General features: G+C 53.0%; 1 protein-coding gene across 6 annotated transcripts in view; it reads left to right on the top strand.

Annotated features, from left to right (window-relative positions):
• The window catches only part of LARGE1 (LARGE xylosyl- and glucuronyltransferase 1), a 564,622-nt gene that overhangs the window by 526,900 nt on the left and 15,641 nt on the right, over positions 1-22,081 (top strand). For all 6 annotated transcript variants that reach the window (XM_051846591.3, XM_051846590.3, XM_051846588.3 and 3 more), the window contains 2 exons: positions 1,153-1,316; positions 9,595-9,873. In XM_051846591.3, the coding sequence (XP_051702551.2) occupies positions 1,153-1,316; positions 9,595-9,873 (443 nt within the window). The remainder of the gene's footprint in view (positions 1-1,152; positions 1,317-9,594; positions 9,874-22,081) is intronic.

Here is a 22,081-nt window from a genome sequence, read left to right as displayed (position 1 = left end):
GGGCAGAAGCCAGGAACCTGGAACTCCATCTGAGTCATCTGCATGGGTGCAAGGTCCCAAGTACTTGGACCATCTTCCAGTGCCTTCTCAGGTGCATTAGCAGGGAGCTGGATAGGCAATGGAACAGCCAGGACCTAAACCAGCAATCATATGGATGTTGGCATCATAACCCGCTGTGCCACAACACTGGCCCCAAGTTGTCTGGTTTCTTAAATTCAATTCTCCACCTGTGAAATAGGCATCGTCCTGCCTCACCCTTAGGGTTATTAGGAGGTTTGCATGGGAAAATACTGGGCTGCCCTGGGCCTGTAGAACTATGCGAGAGATCTTCAAAAAGTTCGTGGAAAAACTATGTATAGAGGTCACAAGTTTTTGCACCAAAAGAATCTTTGGCTTGCACGTTTCCATGAACTTTCTGAAGTTCTCCCAGATACCCGTGTCTGCATCGCAAGTACAGAGTTCTCGGTTCCCGATCAGCAGGTTAGCCTGCCCTTTTCTACTGGTTGGGGTAGGAAGGAGAGAAGTGGCTCGGGTTCCTGCTCACCAGCGGAGACTGAAGTCAGACCTCCAGGGACTTAGAGGAGAGGGCAGGGCAGGGGACGGCAGAGGAAGGAGGAAGGGTGGGATTCTGATTACACTTTCAGAAATCAGAATCTGATTAAACTTAGATGAAACAGGAGGAAAGCAGTTCCTGATCTGGCAATGCGTTTGTTCTGTTTTGTTTCCAATGCCTGGTGCCAAGATGGAAATCTGTAGCTGCAGAGAGAGAGAAGCATCAGGTCCCACCGAGGCCCTTCCTGTCCTGGCTGTCCCTCCCCTTCCGCGGTTCCCCTGTGTGATGTGACATCCTTGTGCTAAGCTGTCTTAGAAAGCACTTGTTTATTTGTAGGTTTATGGAAGGCCACCCGTTTTGTCACTGAGTGCCACCATCATTCTTAGCCATGAGGGCCTTAATTCTCAGGTGGCAGAGCCGTCCGCCTCTCACTTGACCCTTAGTGAAGTCAGATCAAATTGCAGAGTCTGCAGGTGACCATCAATAACGTCCCAGCAGGTGATAAGCTGGGGGTGGGGGGACAGGGCGCACTGGGCAGGCATCCAGCCAGCCCTGTGAGCTGCTCTTCCTGGGCCCAGGCTCCGCTTCCTACCTTCCAGCTCCAGAAGCAGCTCTCCGAGCTGGACGAGGACGACCTGTGCTACGAGTTCCGGCGAGAGCGCTTCACCGTCCACCGCACGCACCTCTACTTCCTGCACTACGAGTATGAGCCTGCTGCCGACAGCACGGATGTCACCCTGGTCGCCCAGCTCTCCATGGACAGGTATGGCACGGGGGCCCCGCCCACCACACAGCGCCCCCTCGCGGCCACTCTTTGCCTGGAGGGTTCCTGGGCAAGGGAGAGAGGGCCACACAGATTTTGGAATCCAGCAAGGTAGGGCTTGTGTCTCATTTGCTCCCAGCACTGAAAACCAAGGGCTTTTGACTTGTTGTTTGAGGATAAAGGGAAGAATTGGGTCTGAAGAGGGAGAGCCATATTCACATGACCCAAGGAAGAAGGGAAATGAGGAGACTGGAGCCACAGCTGCCGCTGGACAGTGACCGCTGTGTCCTTCCCTTACACAACCATTCATGGGCATGACCGGAAGTGATGACCTGGCCCTGCCCATAGGCGGCATACAGTACCAGGTGCCTCCCAGGGTAGAGAGCACACCAGGCCCAGTTGGGAACGCCCAGGGTCTGATCAGAGCTTCAGGGGCAGGAGTGAGCAGAAGAGAACCAATGAACTTGGCCAGGGAGGATTACAGGGGGACCTTGGGGAAACCAGGGAAGGTGGCTGACCTTTCTGGCTCGTATCTCTCTAAGGGACCTGGCCTAGACCAGTGTCCCAGGATCACCCCTAAACTGTAAACAAAAATATTTATTTGTTTTATTTGAAAAGCAGAGTTATAGAGAGAGGGAAAGATAGAGAGACCTTCCATGTACTGATTCACTCCCCAAATGGCTGCAATGGCCACAGCTGGGCCAAATCCAGGAGCCAGGAGCTTCTTCTGAGTCCCCATGTGGGTTCAGGGGCCCAAGCACTCAAGCCACCCTCCACTGCTTTCCCAGGTGCATTAGCAGGGAGCTGGACTTGAACCTGCACCTGTATGGGATACCAACTTTGCAGGTGGTAGCTTAACCCACTGCACCACAATGCCAGATCTCATTTTGTTTTAAATGCTTAATTACTTTATTTCAAAGGCAAAGTTACAGAGAGACAGAAAGAGAAGGAGATACTCCCAAAGTTATTAAGTCCCCCTTGGCATCTCGCTTTGGGTTTGGATGCCCAAGCTCCCTGCACTACCAAACAGCCCCATCAGCAAGTCACCTGGCCACACCCACCCTCATTGCAGCCCTGTCTGCTCCTTCTCCTCCATGGCGTGGAACATGAAAGTAAAATCTAATCCTCCACGTCGTGCTGAGTGATGCTATGGAGAGGGCATCTCTTCTGCACGCAGCATGACTGGGCCTGATACTGTAGTTTTCACAGGTGAGTGAGTGCTGCCTAAACCCACGGTCCCATCCCTGTGAGCATTGCTGGCTCCCCTCTGCTGTATCCACACCTCCTAAAAATACTCTCAGTCGTCAGCAGGGTGTTCTGCCTCGAGGTCAACGGCCAGTGGGTACCCAAGAAATCGGATGCGGTTTCTAATCAGAGTAGATTGGCCTAACAGTGAACGAGAACTGGTCCCTAGAGTCAGGCACTGTGGGTTCTTTGTGGCTTTGCCACTTCTTGGGTGGGTTTGGCTTTTGGACAAGTCACCTAAGCCTCAGTTTCCTCATCTGTAAGATGGGAATGACAATTGCATCATAATTATCTCCAGGGTTATAAAGATTAAATGGGTGGATACGGGCGCCGTGCTGTACTTAGCCCTGGCATACATTCAAAGGCTCCCTGAACCCAGCACATGGTCTCTGCTGGGTGCTGGGTGCTGGGTGCTGGGTGGCAGGCCCTGGACATGAGGACAGGGTGCTCTGGGTGAAAAATCCCCACCAGCTCCCTCAGTCCTCAGCTGGTCTGGGGCATCTTAGGGGCTGGATTTCTCCCATGCCGTGTAAGGTCCTTGTTAAATGAGAGACCCTGTGAAAGCCCACGGTCCATATTTCACATCCGGCTTTAATTATTATTTATTTTGGGAAGCTCTATGCCAGCTTCTAGAATTTGCTATCTGGATTTGTAACCACATAGAAGGAAAATGATTTGAGTTATTAGCAACCCCAGCCTGTGTGTGTGCACACAGAGAGAGCAGAAGCCAGCAGGAAGCACCCTGCAGGCATGGGCTGCAGGTGCCCCCGGGAGGACCTGCCCTCACGGTGCCCGCCCCCCATGCATGGCAGACACAGGGCACCCTAGTGAAAGGTGACAAGTGTGGCCGTCCAGGCAGTACCAAGGCCTGGAGACAGCCGCTTAGCAGGACACAGCGGGAAGCTGCGAAGCGGAGCCCCAGCTGATGGCGACGGAGAAACTCCTGCAACTACTCCCCCGCCCCCCCAAATCCCTGAACAGTCAATTACGAAGCCGTGTGCTGACTGGGGCCTGTTGGATTGATTTTTAATTTCAGAAACACTTCGGGTGTGTTTGTAAACCTTCGAGTCAGAAGTAGGCCCTACGTGAATGCCACAAGGAATTAGGTAGCTGCCTCCGGGCTCCCGGGCCCGGCTCCCTCTAGAATTCCCTTCAGTGCCGCCACCGCAGGCAGCTCTTAGGCCGGGAAGCCTGCTCAGCTGCACCCATTCCTCCCGCCCCAGCAGAAGAGGGGAGTGCTGGGAGGGTGAGGGGGGTGGGGGGTGGGGTTGTGGAAGGGGAGCGCTGGGGAGGGAGGACACCTGGTTGGGGAGAGACGTGCTCATAGAGTGCCATGGACCAAGGTGCGGGAGCACTAACTCAGTTACAGGGCATCACCTGGCCAAGGAGTCTCCTCTCTGCTTTCAGCAAGAACTGGAAATACAGGTTCTCAGGCCCCACCTGGCCCTCCTGACCCAGAATCTAAGCCAGCCTGCAGAACCTGCACTTGAAGCTCCCCAGGGGATGTCCTAAGCACCGACTGGTTTATCAAGTGCCAGGAATTTCTGTCTCCCTGTAAGATGAGAGGGATCTTTTCAAAATACAAATCAGGTTCCGTTGTTAAAAGCCCTGGATGACTTTCTCATTGTGTTTAGGGCAGCATCCACCCCACTCCCAAGGCCTTCCAGGCTCATAAGATGGCACCTGCCCACCGCTGGGGCGCCTTCTCCTCAGCCCCTCACTCACCCGCCCCCACCCACAGCGGTCCTGCTGCTGTCGATTGAACCTGCCGACGCCATCTCTGTCCCAACAGCTGTTTCCTCCTCTTAGAAAGCTTTTCCCCCAGACTTCCACAAAGCTGGAGCCTCCTTGTTGTGTAGGCGGCTTACACCTGTGCACCAGGCGGCTTACAAACAGCAGATGTTTATTTCCCACAGTTCTGGACCACGTGGTGTCTGGCGAGGGGCCGCTCTCTGGTTTGGTTATTTTTATGACACCTTCGTGTGGTGGGAGGGGCCAGTGACCTCTCTAAAGGCTTCCTGATGGCCCAGCTCTGCCCCTGTGACCTGATCACCTCCCAAAGCCTCCGCCTCCTAAAACCATCGCCTTAGGGTTAGAAGTCCATGGGGGCGGGGGGGTGCACAGACATTCAGACCACAGCTCCGGATCTCAGCATTCCTCCCCTTCAGAGGAGCCTTCGCTGGCCAGCCCTCGCAGGTCCATTCTGTTCTGTGTCCCTGCCCTGAGCCCCGGTAGTCCCAGTTCCATCTGGAACTTGTCACCGTGTGGTTTGTGGACTTGTCTCTGCCCACGTGCTGCAGAATGCAGTGACTTGTCCTGTGTGGCGTACCTGGCCCGCTGCACGTACTCAGTGAATAGTTTGTTGAATTGAATGCACATTCAAAAGGGAGAAACAGCACTAATGGGAAAATGATAGCGCTCACACTGAACACCTGCCATATATCTAGCTTTGGGCTAGAGACCTCTTTTATATAATTATCTCATCTAACACTCAAATCTAGAGATTGTATCAGTTACCCATTGCTGCCTAACAGGCAGTCCCGAGCCTCAGCAGCTGAGTACAGAAACCGTAATGAGTTCACGATACTGTGCGTTAGCGGTTCAGCTGGGCTCATCCCTGTGCCTGCCATCAGCTACGTGGCTTGCCCAGGGGTTGGGTGGCAGTCAGCTGGACAAAGGCAGCGCTTGGGCCACATGGCTCATGATGTGGAAAGTCAGCACTGGCCTGGTCAAGGTGGCAGTCGCAGGTTGCAGAGCAGCAGGAGAGACAGAGCGAGTTCAGCCATTCGGTAGTTTACTCACCAGTGGCTGCAGCAGGCAGGGCTGGGCCGGGCTGAAGCCGGGAGCTAAGAACACAATCCGGGTCTCCCACGTGGATGGCAGCAACCTGATTGCATGAGCCATCGCTGCTGTCCCCAGAGTCTTTGTGAGCAGAAAGTTGGAACCAGGAGCTGGAGCCAGGAATTGAACCCCATGTACTCTGGTATGGCATGTGGACTTCTTAACCAGGATCCTAAACACCAGGCTGGGTGCCCACCCCTGCATAAGCACTTTTTACCATCACGTGATATGTATGCTCATGCCCCATGGACCAGCCCAGAATGAATGAGGATGAGTATCACCAAAGGGTGCGGGTAGAGGGAGAGGAGTGACTTGTAGCAATTTCATAATCCACCCAAGATGTTGCTAACCCCCAACTTACATGTGTGGAAATGACAGTTCAGAGAACCATCACAGCTGGATGGCCCAGAGTGCAAATCCAGATCTGTGTGACCCTAAAGCCCACAGCTGCCAGCCGTGCTGAGGCACCCAGAGCCTGCCTAGCTGCAGTGCCCAGGTGAGGATGGGCCACCCGGTAGGTTGGGAGTTCCCCATCCCAGGTGGGGCTGAGTGGTCGGCAGCCCGGGCTGCTTGGGACCACTGGTGCTTGAATTCCTTGCCAGCCCTGGCCCTGCAGGTATCTCCCTCGGCCCTCTCTCTGCCTGCTCCCTCATAACTGCAGGGAGTTTGTGAGGCTTCCCGCCTATCTTCAGACCCACCAGGCATCTGTGTGGCTGGTCCCAAGCCTTGAGTCCCACTCTCTCCAGCACAGAGCCCCTGCAGGCTCCACAGGAACAGGAAGCGAGCATGGGACAGTCAGGACTCAGGGGTCACATGCACTGACATCCCGTGCTCTTGAGCAAGGTGCACCACCGCCGCCAAAGCTTCTTAGCTCTTTCACAGTACCCAGGATCTAACCACTGTAAGTCTCTCCGATTCTTCCCAGAGTCCCAGCTCTGTGGGTTCAGAATTCATCTGTGTCTTTTGAAATACTCCCCAGTGACCCAGTGCTTGCCGGGTCAGGGGTCCCTTCCTGCTCTCTCTGGAGAGCAGAGAAAGACTCATCAGAGAGAGCCCTGCAGCAGTGAGAGCATCCCAGGATGAAGCACCCCTTCAGCAGCAGGTGTGGGGAGACAGCCCCTAGAACCAGCCAGAGGATGGTGCATCTTGTGGGCGGATCCCAAGAAGGGCTGAAGAGGTGGCGGAAAAGAGAGGTTGGCATCAAGGGAGGGACGTGCACTTGCTTGGGGAAACAGCAAGGAGAGGAAGATATTTGGGGGACATTGCTGTCGACCAGACACCAACACATACAGATGCTGGGTTTGGGATCAGACGGACCTGGGTGCGAATCCAGCTGCATGACATAAAGGTGTCACTTGCTTCACCTCCTTGCGTTCCATCCCCTGGTGATGAGAGTCTCGCCTCTTTGAAGTTATCATGCTTGCTCACAATGAACACAGTCACAGCATGACCGGCACGTGGCCAGCAGCAGGTAAGAGGCAGAGATGTAGGCATTGGCATTGTGGCTCAGTTTGTCACTGCTGTCCAGCTCCTGGCAGGAAGACTCAGGGAGCTGGTGGCATAGAGCGGTCGTGGATCACGCCATCATTTGCTCTCTGGTTCACTCTCGGACGCTCTGCAGCACATCCGGCACCATTTCCTGTGCAGCGCAACTTGTTTTTCACACCAGCAGCACCTTTCTCCTGGGAACGTGAACGTTTTGTCTCTGTTCCTGCTACAAACTCTTAGCAGAGCTGGGAAGAACAGCCGCACCAGGTGGGGCTTGCTCCCTGGTTGGAAAACTGAGTCAGAAACCAAGTCAATGCAGGGTCCAGAGCTTCCCTGTGTCCCCTGCACGCCCAGTGAGACACAGCTCTGACCCCCATCCCCTCCAGCAGCTCTCAGATCTACAGATTAGAAACCAGTCTTGTCCTTTATTCTCCAGTTCTGCAAGGATCAGTACTAACGGCTCTCTCTGGAGGTGCAGGGTCGCCTCTTTTGCAAGAGATCAAACTGAGCTGCAAGGGGGAATCATTTCAAAATACCAGACCCTGAAAGCCCAGGAGAGAGTGCACCCTGTGGCAGGGGTGAGATTTGACACCATGGAGAATGTGGTATCTCTTTAAAAGGACTGTAGCCAGGGCCAGCACTGTGGCCTGTATGGTAAAGCCGCCCCCTGCAGTGCCGGCATCCCATATGTACGCCAGTTCGAGTCCCGGCTGCTCCACTTCTGATCCATACCCCTGCTATGGGCTGGGAAAGCAGTGGAAGATGGCCCAAGTCCTTGGACCCCTGCACCCATGTGGGAGACCCAGAGGAAGCTCCTGGCTCCTGGCTTTGGATCAGCACAACTCCAGCCTTTGCAGCCAAATGGAGAGTGAGCCAGCAGATGGAAGACCTCTCTCTCTCTCTCTCTCTCTCTCTCTCTCTCTCTCTTTCTCTCTCTCCTCTCTCTATGTAACGCTGACTTTCAAATAAATCAATCAATCTTTGAAAAAATAAATAGATAAAAGGCCAGCATTGTGGTGCAGCAGATTAAGCCACTGCTTGCAACATGAGCATTCCTCTTCCCATCCAGCCCCCTGCTAGTGCACCTGGGAAGGCAGCAGAAGACAGCCCAAGTGCTTAGGCCTCTGCGCCCATGTGGAGACCTGGATGGAGCACCAGGCTCCTGGCATCAGCCTGGCCCAGCCCCAGCCATTGTGGTCATTTGGAGAGTTGAACCAGTGGTTGCAAGATTCCCCAGCACCACCACCACCACCCACCCACACACAGACACCATGTAACTGTGCCTTTGAAATTACTAACTAAATGCATGTTTTTAAAGAATGGCTCTGGGCAATTTGATTAGCAGGCATTGTGAGGGATGAGAAATGGAAGGCATTTTACCCTGGTGAGTACCTAAATCCTCGGAACTGACAGAGGAAGGGAGCGTGGGCAGTGCTAATTCCCAGAATTACCGAGCGTGAACTCTGGACACCCATTGAAAAGCCACTGAAAGGAAATAGGGGTTCGCATTTCCTTTTGTCTAGAAGCGTGGAAATACCTGGAATCTATTTCCCGGTAATTGTGCTAATCAAGTGGGCATTCTGACCGGCTGAGCACCTGCCTCTCACTGGAGGGAAAGTGGCCTTTGTTGATTCTTAGCCACAGGTTTGATGTGCCTGTGCTTCGATGTCTTTTGGTGGTGGTGGTGGTGGTGGTGGTGGTGGTGGTGGTGGGTGTGTGGGACGGGTATCTTCTTTGCAAACAGTTCTTGCAGAACACCCTCTGTTGGAAGCACCTGTTGATTTTTCACCGCCTCTGTTCTTCCCTGTGCTTGGCTCAGGGTCTCCCAGGTGGCCTTGCAAAGTGGGAGGGGGCCTGGGGACAGAGAGAGCTCTAGACAGATGCAGACAGCGTCACCAGGGGGACACTTGGGTTCCCAGCACTCACCTCCTTCTCACTCCCTTTGCTGGGCTCCCAGGATTATTGTTCCTGTGAACTCCGAGGCCCCATCAGGGTACCCGCTCACGTGTGTCGGAGCTGTAGCATCTGGAGCCTTCCTGAGGGAAATGGGTGCTGAGGGTGCTGGGAGAACTCTGGACAGCACCTGGCACACACTAATGCATCCATAATCAGAGTCACTGTTACTTCTGGTATTATTCTTTTTCTTTGACACAGTAATTGTATGTATGAAGAGATGAAATCAGGGCAATTAGCATTCCCATCTCCTTAAGTCTTGATCATTTCTTTACCCTAGAAACCTCCAAACTCTTTGGGTTCTTTGTTAAAAATAAATAAATAAATAACCAACTCTTGTTTTTACTGTTTGTTGGACTCCATGATATAACTCCATGGCCTAGGTGTCTCTGTGTCTGTGGCCAGGCCTCCTGGAGGGCATTAGTTTATCAGGAGAGCTGTTTTCTGTGCCTTTGCTGAGAGAGGAACTGGGTTGGGGCTGGAAGGGGATTTGTGGATCAGCTCGTGTCCTCACGCCTCCCTCATTGAAGAGGAGACTGAGGCTTTATCGTGGGATGCTGTCACCTGCTGGGGTAGAAGCCCAGGAGGACCGGGACCAGCAGCGTGGGTGTCTCAATGCCCGTGGTGGAGGCAAAGGAGCTGAGTGTGGAATGTCCCAGGCAGGGGCGTGGGTTTGCAGCGAGGTTGTGGGCGGAGGCAGAGCTGCAGGGTGGGCGCAGGTGCCCGGCGCTCAGCGCTCCTTCTCTCGCAGACTCCAGATGCTGGAGGCCATCTGCAAGCACTGGGAGGGGCCCATCAGCCTGGCCCTCTACCTGTCGGACGCCGAGGCCCAGCAGTTCCTCCGCTACGCCCAGGGCTCCGAGGTGCTCATGAGCCGCCACAACGTGGGCTACCACATCGTGTACAAGGAGGGCCAGTTCTACCCCGTGAACCTCCTGCGCAACGTGGCCATGAAGCACATCGGCACCCCCTACATGTTCCTGTCTGACATCGACTTCCTGCCCATGTACGGGCTCTATGAGTACCTCAGGTAAGAACCCCGGGCCCAGCCACCACCACTCCCGCTCCTGGGACCAGCAGGCCCTGTAGGTGGTGGGGCAGCACCACGAGGCCACTAGGGTCATCTTCTAGTCCGGCCCTCTCCTTGAATAGTTGGGGCAGTGGAGACCCAGGCAGGGGAAGGGACCTGCCTAGGCCCACCCAGAGACGGAGCTCCAGCCCAGGGGTTTGGAAAGCAGCCCTAGGCAGTCTGGCTTCCTCCTTGTCCCAAGCCACATCCTGGAACTCGAGTTTGCGAAATGAAGGTGAGTTTGCTCTAGGAAGTCTCTCTGATGCTCTTTCCACGGCATCTGTGAAAATGGGCCGCCCCACTTCCCCCCTCGGATCAGGGAGCCCTCCGAGCACCACCGTAGAGAGATCGCAGCCTGCTGTTGACACAGACCCCAGCGTGATGTCTGCCCAGCCTCAGCGGAGGTGCTCGCTCGGTGCCAGGCGCTGCTCCGAGGTCTCCTTCCCTGCCCCATGGCCTCTGCTGCGAGTGGTTTCACCACCTCCGTTTCCCAACTGGGAAAGTGCGGGAGCGTTACGCACTCAGCAAAGGGGGAGCCGAGGTCAGAACTCCACCTTGCAGTGGCCTCTGGGGGTCGCCGGCGTCTCACCGCAGCTCCGCCACCTAGAGGGGCAGGTGTGCACCTGCTGGGGATGCACTTGGCTGATGGCAGGCTTGGAGCGCTGTGGGGGGGATGGCATTTGTCGCAGAATAAGGAGCAGTAGGAACTAAAAGGAGCTGGAGAAGGCACATAGCACAAAAGTCCCATTTGACACACAAGAAAACTAAAAGCACAAGGCGTCCCTGGTCCAACAGCAGTTTTCAAAGCCTCGCATGTCTTGTCCTGAGTTCTCCCTACTGCTGAGTTCTGGCCTGGAGCCGGCTGCTGTGAGAGGAGGATTGCGCGTAGTCAGGCTTGGATCCACTCCTCAGGCCCCAGAGGCAGCCGTGCTCACCCTCATCTCCAGCAGGGAAGAGAGAAGCCCAGGGAAGAAACAGCCCACCCAGGTTCTCAGAGCCCGTGCCCGGGTTTGGACCAGTGTCTTGCTGTCCAGGGCTTTCTGGCTGTTCCAGACAGGGTGGCTTCTAACTCCTTCCTCCCACATGCCTGCCTGTGTGTGTCTCTCTACGTGACTCCTCCAGTGTCACTGTTTCTTGGAAAAGAGCCCCTGAGAGTGCCGAGACCCTTTGTACAGCAGCCACAGCGCAGCCTCGGTGAGCGCCTCCCTTGCTTGCGCTCCCTCTGGCCGGGGAAGGCAGCCTCTGCTCGCCGTGCAGCTCTGAGTCGCGTTTCCTTCCCAGCATCCTGAGGTTTCATAGCATCAGTCCCTCTCCTGCCAGCCTCTCTCTGTCTCTCTCTTTCTCACACAGTAGGGTAAGCGGCCCCTGCACTGCCTAACCCTGCATCGTGGAGGATGAGGATGAGGATGGAGGGTGCTGGGGTCCACAGCCCTGGGAGTCCCGACTCGCAGCCCCACCTGCCTGGAGCTCTGCTGCTGCTCCAGCTCAGCCTTGGCCGTCCCAGCTGTGGACTGAGAGCGCCCCCATGTGGCCCTGATCCTTGCAGATTCTGAAACGTGGGTGGCTGCGGGAAGATGGGCTCAGGAAGGAACAGACAGATTCGGGGATGGGGTGGGGGATTCACAATGGACCCCCGCCCCTCCGGCACCGCTTTGGGGTTCTTCTTCAGAAGCACCTGAGGTCTTTCACCCTGACTAGTTGAAAGTTCCCCTTGATCAAAGGCTGTGGCCTCTCCTCTCCCATGCAAGAACTATGTTGCTTCAGCTCCAGGGCGTCACATAAAAACACAAGACAGAGGACAGGCTTGTTGATGCTGTCCCTCCCTCTTCATCGACGCCACGAACTGCTCATCAGGACCTTACAGGACATGAGGCGACGTGCTGCCTAGTGTTGCATACGCGTGAGGTCTGGGTGGGCCCCAGCTGCCTCATCACCCAAGGCACGTGGGTGCCCCTGGTCCCCCTGGCCCCCTCCTGCAGCTTGTTCTGTGCTCATGGACCTTGCTCCTCAGTGCTGAGTGCAACTCAGCGGGGAAACTGCTCCCCGTGTCTATGCAGCCACCTCCACTCTGCTGTGTTGTCATTCTAGGACAAGGGGCCAAGCTTGTCCGCTCTTTGTATTTTTCAAGGGATGCTAGGAATATGATTTTCGCTTAAGATGATTTGTTTTTAATATTGACAACTAATTTTTTTAAACTTTTTCCTTGCTTGTTTGCATTGTATTAGAGAGAGAGAGAGAGAGAGAGAGAGATCGTCTATCTACTGGTTCACTCCACAACTGTCCACAACATCTAGGACTGGGCCAGGCTGAAGCCAGGAGCCACAACTCAATCCGGGTCTCCCGTGTGGATGGCAGGAACCCAGGCACTTGAGCTGCTTGCATTAGCAGGAAGCTGGAATCAGAAGCAGAGCCAGGACTGGAACCCAGGCTCTCTGATATGGGGTGTGGGTATCTTAACCACTGCACCAAGTACCTGCCCCAGAAACTCATTTTAAATATTTTTAATAAATGCTGTGGAGCCAAGCCAAACAATGACCTTCCCAGCCCAGCCCTGACCGCCTGTGTGTGACCTTTGACCCGGGGCATTCCCCGACACCAGAGTTCTGGGAAACAGAAAGGAATTTGATAAATGTGCACTGTCTTCGGATGAGGATGACCACGTCAACTTACCATCAGTGTAGGGAGAAGTTTTCCTAGTGAATGGGCTGCACATTTTTCTGATCCAGGCATTGTCAGTGCATCTGCCTTGTGGACAGCAGCACATCGCTGGGTTGGTGAAGTTCAAGGGCTGTTTGCTGCACCTGCTGTGGGGCCCTACGCCATGAGCAGACCTTGCTACAGGCTGGCTTCGTAACACTGACTTTTAACAAAAGGCCATGTCCAAGTACTGTGAAAATACTGCAAACCTAAGTGATGTGGGCAGGGGTTTGCCCTACTGCATAAGCTGCTGGTTGGGACACCTGCATCCTGTAGCAGGTGCCTGGTTTCAACACCTGGGCCATGACTCCAGCTTCCTGAGAGGACAGATCCTGGGACATAGTGGTGATGGCTCAACTACCTGGTTCCCTGCTTCCCACCTGGGAGCCCTGGGTTCAGTGCTTTCTCCTGGCTTTGGTCTGGCCCAGTTCCAGCTATGACGGGCATTTGAATAGTGAAGCAGTGGAGATTGTTAGTTCTCTCTGTGTGTGTGTGTCTGTGTGTGTGTGTATCTCGAATAAGTAAATAAAAATTTTAGAAAATGGTGACAGTTGCCTGAGCCCTTACCACGTGTGAGAAGCCCCGTCAGCATTCAGTGCCTGTACTGCGTATATCCCTGTCTGAGGCACATGTTCTAAGGTGGCCAGCAGCCCACGGCCCCCGAGTATGTCCATAAGAGAGCACATTTGCAGAAGGTGCCAGATCATTCTTGACCCCCAAGATACTGGCTGATTGGCAGCCCCTTGATCACACCCCCCAAACATTTGTATCAACCTTTTGGGGGTTCTTGCTCAGCCCCCTCCCCTCAAAGAAAAGTTCAGCCTCATAGTCTGAGTAGTTGCTTAGCAACCAGCTAATGGTATAGCAAAAACAAACAGATCGGTTGAAAAATAATGCAATCAGTTCTATACGTGGACATAGCTGAGATCCTTACTGAAGTTTCTTTCTGTAAAATCCCTTTATGTCTTTCTCCTGAAGCCTGAACTCACAACCATGCAGCTCTCACTGTTGGTTCCAGACAATGTCAAGTGGAATTCGGCAGGGCTTGGCAGGGTGCATTTGAATCCAGATTCCCCGGGACCCTGTATTTGACCTGGGGTGGGGCAGCTCCCTTTGTCTCCCCCTCTTCCTTGTCCTCAGCTAACAGAGGGGCTCCTCAAACCTCTTGCAGGCTGCAGTGGGCGCTTGGCAGGAGTGCGTTTTCCATCCGTTGGCCCATTCACAAGGCTCAGCATTGGCCTCTGTTGTCAGGAGCCCCTGCCACATGGGTCACGCATGTCACCATTCCAGTTCTTTCTGTTACAGCATAAGAAACCATACACACATGTCCCTGAGTGACTGTGTCCCAGTAATGTTTTCAAATCTGTGATGATAAAAACCTGATGCGCACTCAGTAGAGACCATACTTATTTGAATTTTGAATCTTCCTCTTTTCCTGGGCTAGCGATGTGCTCGTGACCCTCTCGGGCAATGCTATAGGTCAGCCCCAGGATCGAGAAGGGCAGCAGCAGGACTCTACAATGTGCTGTGTTGCTCACCTGGGACGTTTGGCTGGTTATGAGTATTCAATGCACTTGGACTTCATGATTGTTTCAACTTATAGTGCATCTATTGGGACAACATCTCTCCTCCTTCGTATGTACTTGTCCATGGGAAAGATATAACCTCACCAACCTTTCTTTTCTGTAAGATTGGAATCATAGTATTTCTTCCCTCAAAAAGCCCTGGGCAGGTGAAGTACTATTTGGAAAGCACGTGGCAAAACCGTGACTGTGCAGTGTACGTCCCGCCATGGCCAAGCACTGCTGTAGGCACTGGAGCTCTAACCGTGATCGTGACAGGCAAGTGCATGCCCTGGCGAGGTTTATCCTGCACCTGTAGGTGCTGCTCCCACGACTGGTGTGGATATTGTTATCATGACAGATAAGGAGAGAAAAGATAGCAGGGCCCAGACTGACAGGCAATGGCCCCGTGTGGGTGGACAGGGAAGACCCTGAAAGGAGGAGCTGGCTGAGGTTAGTATCATGGCTGTTGCAGGGATTCGGAAGCAGTAGTGTGGCCAAAGTTCCGGAGTGACAGAGTCCTGGCAGGTGGGATGTCTCAACAGCTTCGCTCCGCTGTGACTGTCTTTATCTCAGACAGGAGCAGGTCTCCGGTCTCTTTCTCACCTTCGCCTGCAGAATTCTGACTTTGGACCAGTGCCTGCAGCTCCAAGTGTCTCTCCTGTCCTTTCTGCCTCTGCTTTCGAGGGGATGGATGTGCCACACTGGGCGGATGCTGTATTCTGCAGGGCCCAGCACTGAGAAAATCATTCGCAATCTGTTCTCCCCAAGAGGACAGCCAGCCACCCTCCCCGTCACAGTCTCCCTGGCACACAGCGGCCGCTCTGTGAATGCTTGGTGAATGAGTACAGATAGGTGCAGGAGCCAGGTAAGGGTGGCACCCAGCGATGCTGATTGGCTGCCTGCCAGAGGCCGTATCAGGTGACATTCCCTTGGGTTCATCCATGGTGTTAATTCTGCCATAGCCTTTAACATTTATTGAGCGCTTCGTATGTACCAGGCACGGTCGTAAATACTTTGTTTACCATTGAACCTCACCACAGTTCAGGATGCTCAGGCTCATGGCATGCCGAAGGGGGCAGCCTCCCAGGGGGACACACCTGGCTTACCTCCATAGGTGTCCTGTGCATTGTGTGCTAAGTGCTCCACTGGTGTGGTGGGCCCGGCTTCCTCTCCAGCATGGAACATCACCAGGCCGGGAACATCATCATGGCTTGCATTTACCAAGTGCATCCGATGCGCCAGGACTTAACCTCCGCATAAGATAATGCATTTAATCCTTACAAAAACCCCAGAGCACACAGGCAGTACTGTTGTCCCCAACTCCCCCAGGAGAAAAGTGTGGCACACATTTGCAGTTGTTCAGGAGTTCAAGCTGGTGAATGTCTGAATAGGGTCTGAATCCAAGCGGTTTGCCCCAGAACTGGCCCCTAACTGCCCCCTGCTGTCACCCCCCAGCCAGCAGGGATCTCAACACCAGCCCTGCTCAACACACTGCCTATCTTTTTATCATTATTATCATTACTTTTAAAATGTGTCCCTGAAAGCTCATCTCAGCTTCTCTGTCTCACCTACCCCTCTCTGACTGACAAGGTCTCCCTCTGGGTATGTTAATGCCATCAATTAAGGAGTCCCTGGGCTCCCAGATGACTGTGCCTGCGTCTGACCTCACTCTGTGTCTGTCTCTGGTGCCCGGCTCTGTGGGCAGCCTTATCGCCTTCATTTGCAAGTCCTTGCTGTTGTCCCCACACATCCCCCGGAAGCCTGTCTGCCAGGATCTCATTTCCTAAGCAACTGTAACAGCCTCCAAGCAAACCCTATTACCTGGCCTCTGCGTTTAGGGATGCGAAGAAGAAGGGACAAGATCGGGGGCTGCGCGGGTGCGCAGGTGTGCCTCCAGCATGATCAGCGCAGGTCATAAGCACAGCTCAGCTCTGCTCCTTCCTTCCTCTCTGCCCATAGAGTCTCACCCAGAGGCAGACTGATAAAACCTCGGAGATGATTTCCTGTCGCTCTGGCTGAAAACCACGCTCCCATCCAGCAGTGTTGAAGTTTTGCTGTTAACAGGAGGGTAGGGCACAGCTGGAGACGAGGGGCTTCTCATGGTCCCCCCTGGATCTCACACACACGCACAGTTGCCCTGCTTCGCCTCTCACTACTTGATGGTGCCTAGGGCTGCATTAGCTCTGCTACCTGCACTCACTGTTACGTTGCGGTTCACTCCATGCCCACATGCTTTCCCAAGTGATGAACTGAAACCTGAAAATGATTATGAATTTCAGATTTGTCCTCTGCTTTCTCTTGAATGGGTTACCTAAATGTTCCCACTACCCCCTTGGGAGACTCAGCAGGGGATCTGCGTGCACAGCTAGCTCTCGGGGACCCAGGAAGGAAGAAGCAAATGTGTACCAGTGCCCTCTGTGTAGCAGGCACCGCACTAGGTTCTGAGCAAGTATGATCTTTCTTTATGACAACCTTGTCACAAATACAACCTTTTATTCCCATTGAACCAGTGAGAAAATTAAAACGCGGAAGGTAAAGTTGCTTGATGATCATATGCATGTAAGTGGCAGAACTGTAAATCAGCCCAGGTCTTTCTCGTTTCCCAAGTGCCGTCTTCACACCGTCATCCTCTGCCCCATAAGCAGTGACAGCAGACCGAGTCCTTCATCTCCTAGACGAGGGCACTTGAGAAAGTTGAGGCAAAATGGAATTAATGGAGAAGGTTATTTTTGAAATCCATGCCTCATTTTTGCACAGTATGCATTTTCCATGCGGATGGAAAATTGCAGGTTGTTGAGTGCCCCCTGCGTGGCTGGCACTGTGCGGGAGCTACAGACATAACCACGAATGAGGTTGGCCCTCGCTGCAAGCCTGGCAGGGCTGGTGGACACACAAGCCCACAGTCATCTCCAGTGAATGGAACAATCCCGGTGAACCAGTCCTGAGGGCATGCAAGCCCATTATCGAGGGGGCACAACGGGAGACAGCCAGCAGAGGTGGGGAGGGGGCGGTGGGGTGCAGGGAGGCCAGCTCCGCTCACTGGCTGCACATAGAGCCTTGAGAGAAGGAAGTGCTGTCCCGGGGCTTCTGAGACAGAGCCACACTCCAGCAGAAGTTTCTCTCCCTCTTTCTCTCTGTCTTTGACATCAGTTTCATAGGAGTCCCTGGACTCCTTACAGCTCGCGTTCAATTCGGGAGACCCAGGGCTCTGAGAGCCGACAAGCCTGGTTCTCTCCTGACATTCGGACAGGAGCCTGGTGCATGCAACCCCGTGATTCCTCACACTTGGCACTTGTCAGCCTCAGCTGTTTATCACAACAGCACAGGGAAATCAACACAGCTGGTGCAGTTGCAGGAAAGCTCGCCTGGGCAGAGAGGGAGCATCCTCTACTCCTGTCCAAAGCAGGGGCAACAGGAGGCCCCTGAATGGTGACCAGCTCACCAGGGTCCCTCCGGTCACAGCAGATGACCGGAAGGATGCACTGTAGGGTTCTGAGCAGAGGGAGTAGCCTTTAGAACCAAATGCAGAGAGAAATCAAGAAGAGAGAGAATGGGCAGCTATGTCGATTTGACAGTGAGGGGGACCTGGCTGACCCTGGCCAGGTCCCCAGAATCAAACATGGATGGTCGTTATTTAAGAACCTCATGGGCATTAAGGAAAGGAGGTAACCAGTAGAGGAGGCCCAGCCAGCAGAGACGTTGGTCCCTTGTCCTGACCTCTCCCAGCACTGCTTGCTTTCCTGGTCTTGGCCCCACGTGGCTCCTGCCAGATGAGATCTGCCACGTGGCTGAGATTGCCTTTCAAGGAACCTGACTACCCAGGCCGTAGACTCCTGTTTTTTCTCCCCACTCTGCTCCCTGCCACTCGCCCACCAGCTCCCTTGATCCATGACCCCCAGGAAGTCCATTGCTCCATTGGGAAGGTCAGGAAGATAAGGCACAGTCACCACCTTAGCAGACACGGCTCCAAGAAATCCTGCAATGATTGCCCTTTGCTGATTCAGTCTGAGCTGGGACCAACTTCATGCAGCGATGGTGACGTCGCTGTGCAGTGCCTGCTACCCTCTCAGAGCTCCGCAGTCTTCCTTGGTAGACCAGCTGCTAGCACCCTTGGCATGGGTTGCAGTGATTAGAGAAGTAACACATCTGAAGTGCTGGAGTTTCAAGCATACTGAATACACGTGAGCTCTTATTACCATTTATTGACAACCTTCAAAACCCGTCTACAAAACCAACCGTCGTCCAAGGAATTCATTTCTCCCAAACCCCATACAGTAGCCACACTTCATCCATGGGACATTGTTTTAGGGTCCACATGGATGTCTAATGTAAAACGTGTACCCAATCCTATCATTTGATGCCTTTTCCATCTATCGTAGCCAAGCACTTAGGTTCTGTGACCATGAATTTTGCAGTAACAGGAAAACTAGCCTGAATTTCCCTTCCTCCGTCACAGTTTCCTGGGGAGACTTGTTCATTCTCAGCACAGATCTTAGCAACCTCACATATAATTCTGTTTGTACCTTATCACTGTTTCACTTACAGGGGGTATTTTATTACTTCTCTTTGGCATATCTGAATTGGGACCAGTGTTCACTAAATAAGGGTTACTTGAAACCCAGCACTGTGCTATCAGTCAATCTGATCATCAGAATAGCTACTAAGTGACTAACAGATGGGTAGTCTAGATAGCGTAGAGACATTGGACCAAGGGATGATTTGCATTCCAGCTGGGACAGAGCAGGGTGGCACAAGATTTTATCATGCTACTTAGAACAGAATGCAATGTTCATTTCTGGAATTTTCCGTTTAATATGACCGCAGGGAGCACAGGTAAACTGAAACTGTGGGAAGTGAAACCGTAAGGGAGGGCCACTGGATGCTCCATTGGTTCCAGAACCATGCAGATACCTAGAGTCCCGTTTCCCGACTAACTTCAGGACACAGCTCCGTGATGGGAGCCTCCGTGACTGTGCACCAGAGCACCCCACACCTCTGTCTTCCTCCTTCCCTGTGCTCAGAGCTCTGTACACAGATCACATCTGCTCATTCAGCTCCATACCCAATATCTGTGTGTCTGGCTTCATTAGTACTCATTAATTAACAAATATATGATCCCACTTAGTTTTCTTAATAACCAAGTCCATAAACTATCTATCATTATCAAGATAAGGAAACAAAAGCCCAAGAGTTAAGAAAATTGCCTGTGATTACACAATTAGTGAAGTGGGGGAGTTAGATAGAATCTCCATCTGACTTAAAAGATCATGTTCTTTCCCTGACTGTGCAGCTCTCCTGAGGGTCTCCAGGCCTCAGATATGCTGAAAACCACTGGACGTGGCTCCTCTTGACATATCAGAATATATGACTGCAGTCCCATATGGCTCTTCAGGCACTCAGCTGAAGAGCAGCCACCCCTTTCTGCAGGGTGTGGGCTCCCCAGGTTATCCTAGCGCTGAAGCCGGGTGTGCACCACCATCCGCCGTTCTGCCTGGGTTGTTGCCTGCAGATATAGACAGTCCCCAAATAGGAAGTAATTCCCAAGCCACTTGTTCCTGTTTAAACTCAACCAGGCTTTCTCATTGTGGTTTACCTAAGAGGCAGATTGGTTTTCTAATTTTGTTTTCCTAAAGATAACATCGAATTGAATTTGCAGTACCTAAGCTGACCTCTGTGAGAGAAGAATTTGTTTCGGGAACGCTGAGTAGAGTGGAATGCAAAGAAGTAGAGAGCCAGGAGTTGGGGTCTTCATTCTTTGGTGGAACTGCAAAGGAACTTGAATCCCACGTTCAGCAATGGAATGACCACCTGTAGAACTCCAGTAGGGGTCTAATTGGAAATTGTGGGTCTGCTCTTGGCTCCTAGCTCACTGTGAAGGGGTTAGGCTTTGGTCCTGGGATTTTCCTTCTGTCTTCCCCTATAAACCACATAGATTAAGTTTTTTCCCAACCTGCAGTCACTTAGGGTGAAATGAAATGTTTTCATTGCAAAAGTCCTGGTTACAGGTCTATTTGTTTTTGCCATAGGTGAGGTCTCCACTGTGGACTGGTTATCTTGGTCTCTTCAGACACCCCACTTCGGTCACTGTGGCCAGCCCACCTCGGACCACCAGTGTGCATTCAGGATGGGAAATGAGGGACCAACATAGTGACACAGGTCTTGTTCCTAACTTGGGATCCAGTCCTGCCCTATGTTGGCCTGTTTTGTTTTGTTTTGTTTTTTGTCACTTAGTTGGGGGGATGCCACTCCAAATGGCCAGTGGCCTCACAGCTGCCCATTACCTGGTCTTGGCTGGTGCTTCCGGTACTGTTGCATGTGCCAGCCATCAGTGAGGAAGCCACCAGTGACCTACACATGGCCAAGCCCAGTGGTCAACCCTCAGCTCCCGTCTTAACTTAACCACTGATACCTCTTCCTTGATGTGCATTTTAGTTTATAAACACAGTCATCCCTTGGTATCCATGGGAGGTTGGTTTCTTGACCCCCTGCAGAAACACAAAGATCTGTAGATGCTCAATTTGCTTCTGTAAAATGACAGCGTTTGCATGTAACCCACTCCTCTATTATACCTTAAATCAGCTCTAGATTACTTACAATACCTACCACACTGGAAATGCTATGTACATGTCTCCATCCTGTATTTTTAAGGAATAATGACAAGAAATAACATTATGCACATGCTCAGTACAAATGCAGTTTTTTTTCCTGAGTGTTTTCAATCTGCAGTTGGCTGAACCTGAACGCAGATCCCACACGTGAAGGTGAATGGGATGTCCCGCCTCCTGGTGGTCGCTCGCCCTCATTGGTCCTCCCAATGCTTCCCATCTCTGCTTCCTTCTGTTTTCACTCTTCCCCCACTCCCTTGGGGATGACTTTCGGTCTCTGGATTTGGTACCACCTGTCTACCCCAGTCCCCCAGAGATCTTGTCTTCTCTCTCGACCATGGAACTCAGGTATCTAACGGCCTCCTCTGTTTCTTCCTGTCTCATTGACAGCTCACCCGAGCTATTCCAAACCCAATTCCTGGTCTCCCCTGGAAACCAGCTCCATCCTTCCCAGTTCTGAAGCCAGAAGCCTCGAGGCAGCCTTTGCGCTTCACAGCCCACATCCAGTGGATAAGGAAATAGAAGCAGACCTTGTCGCCTGTGTTGTTATTATCCTGCTCCAAAAAGTCCCACCTGTACACTCTCATGGGCCTCCTAGTTGGTCTCCCTGCCTCCGTCCATGCAACACACAACCCCTGCTCAACGCAGCAGCCAGAGTGGTCCTCTCCCTGTGGAGACCCATCGTCTCACTCCTTATCTCAGAGTTCCCCAGTGGCCCACACAACACTACAACCAAATTCCCAAGGATGCTGTAACAAATGACCACAAATTTCTTCTGTTACAGTTCTGCAGGTCAGGAATTCCCAGTGGGTCTTACGAGTGAAGGTGTTGACAGGGCCACGTTCCCTCTGGAAACTGAAGTGGAGGCCCCATCTTCATACCCTCTAGAGTCCCACCTGCACTCTTTACATGGGGGCTGAATCACTCCAGCCTCTGCTTCCAGTGTCCTGCCTTCTTCCCTGACTGAGACCCTCCTGCCCTCCTCTTTTTTTTTTTTTTTTTTTTTTTTTTTTGGACAGGCAGAGTGGACAGTGAGAGAGGGAGAGACAGAGAGAAAGGTTTGTGTGTTTTTTTGTTGGTTTTTTTTTGTTTTTTTTTTGCCATTGGTTCACCTTCCAATGGCCGCTGCAGCCGGCGCATTGCGCTGATCCGAAGCCAGGAGCCAGGTGCTTCTCCTGGTCTCCCATGGGGTGCAGGGCCCAAGCACTTGGGCAATCCTCCACTGCACTCCCGGGCCATAGCAGAGGGCTGGCCTGGAAGAGGGGCAACCGGGACTAGAACCCGAGGTGCTGGCGCCGCAAG

The sequence above is a fragment of the Oryctolagus cuniculus genome, chromosome 11 (assembly GCF_051225735.1).
Source record: "Oryctolagus cuniculus isolate XC-2025 breed Fujian yellow rabbit chromosome 11, ASM5122573v1, whole genome shotgun sequence".
NCBI classification, from domain to species: domain Eukaryota; kingdom Metazoa; phylum Chordata; class Mammalia; order Lagomorpha; family Leporidae; genus Oryctolagus; species Oryctolagus cuniculus.
The sequence above is the reverse complement of the archived record's forward strand: the minus strand, read 5'-3'. Positions and strand labels throughout refer to the sequence as shown.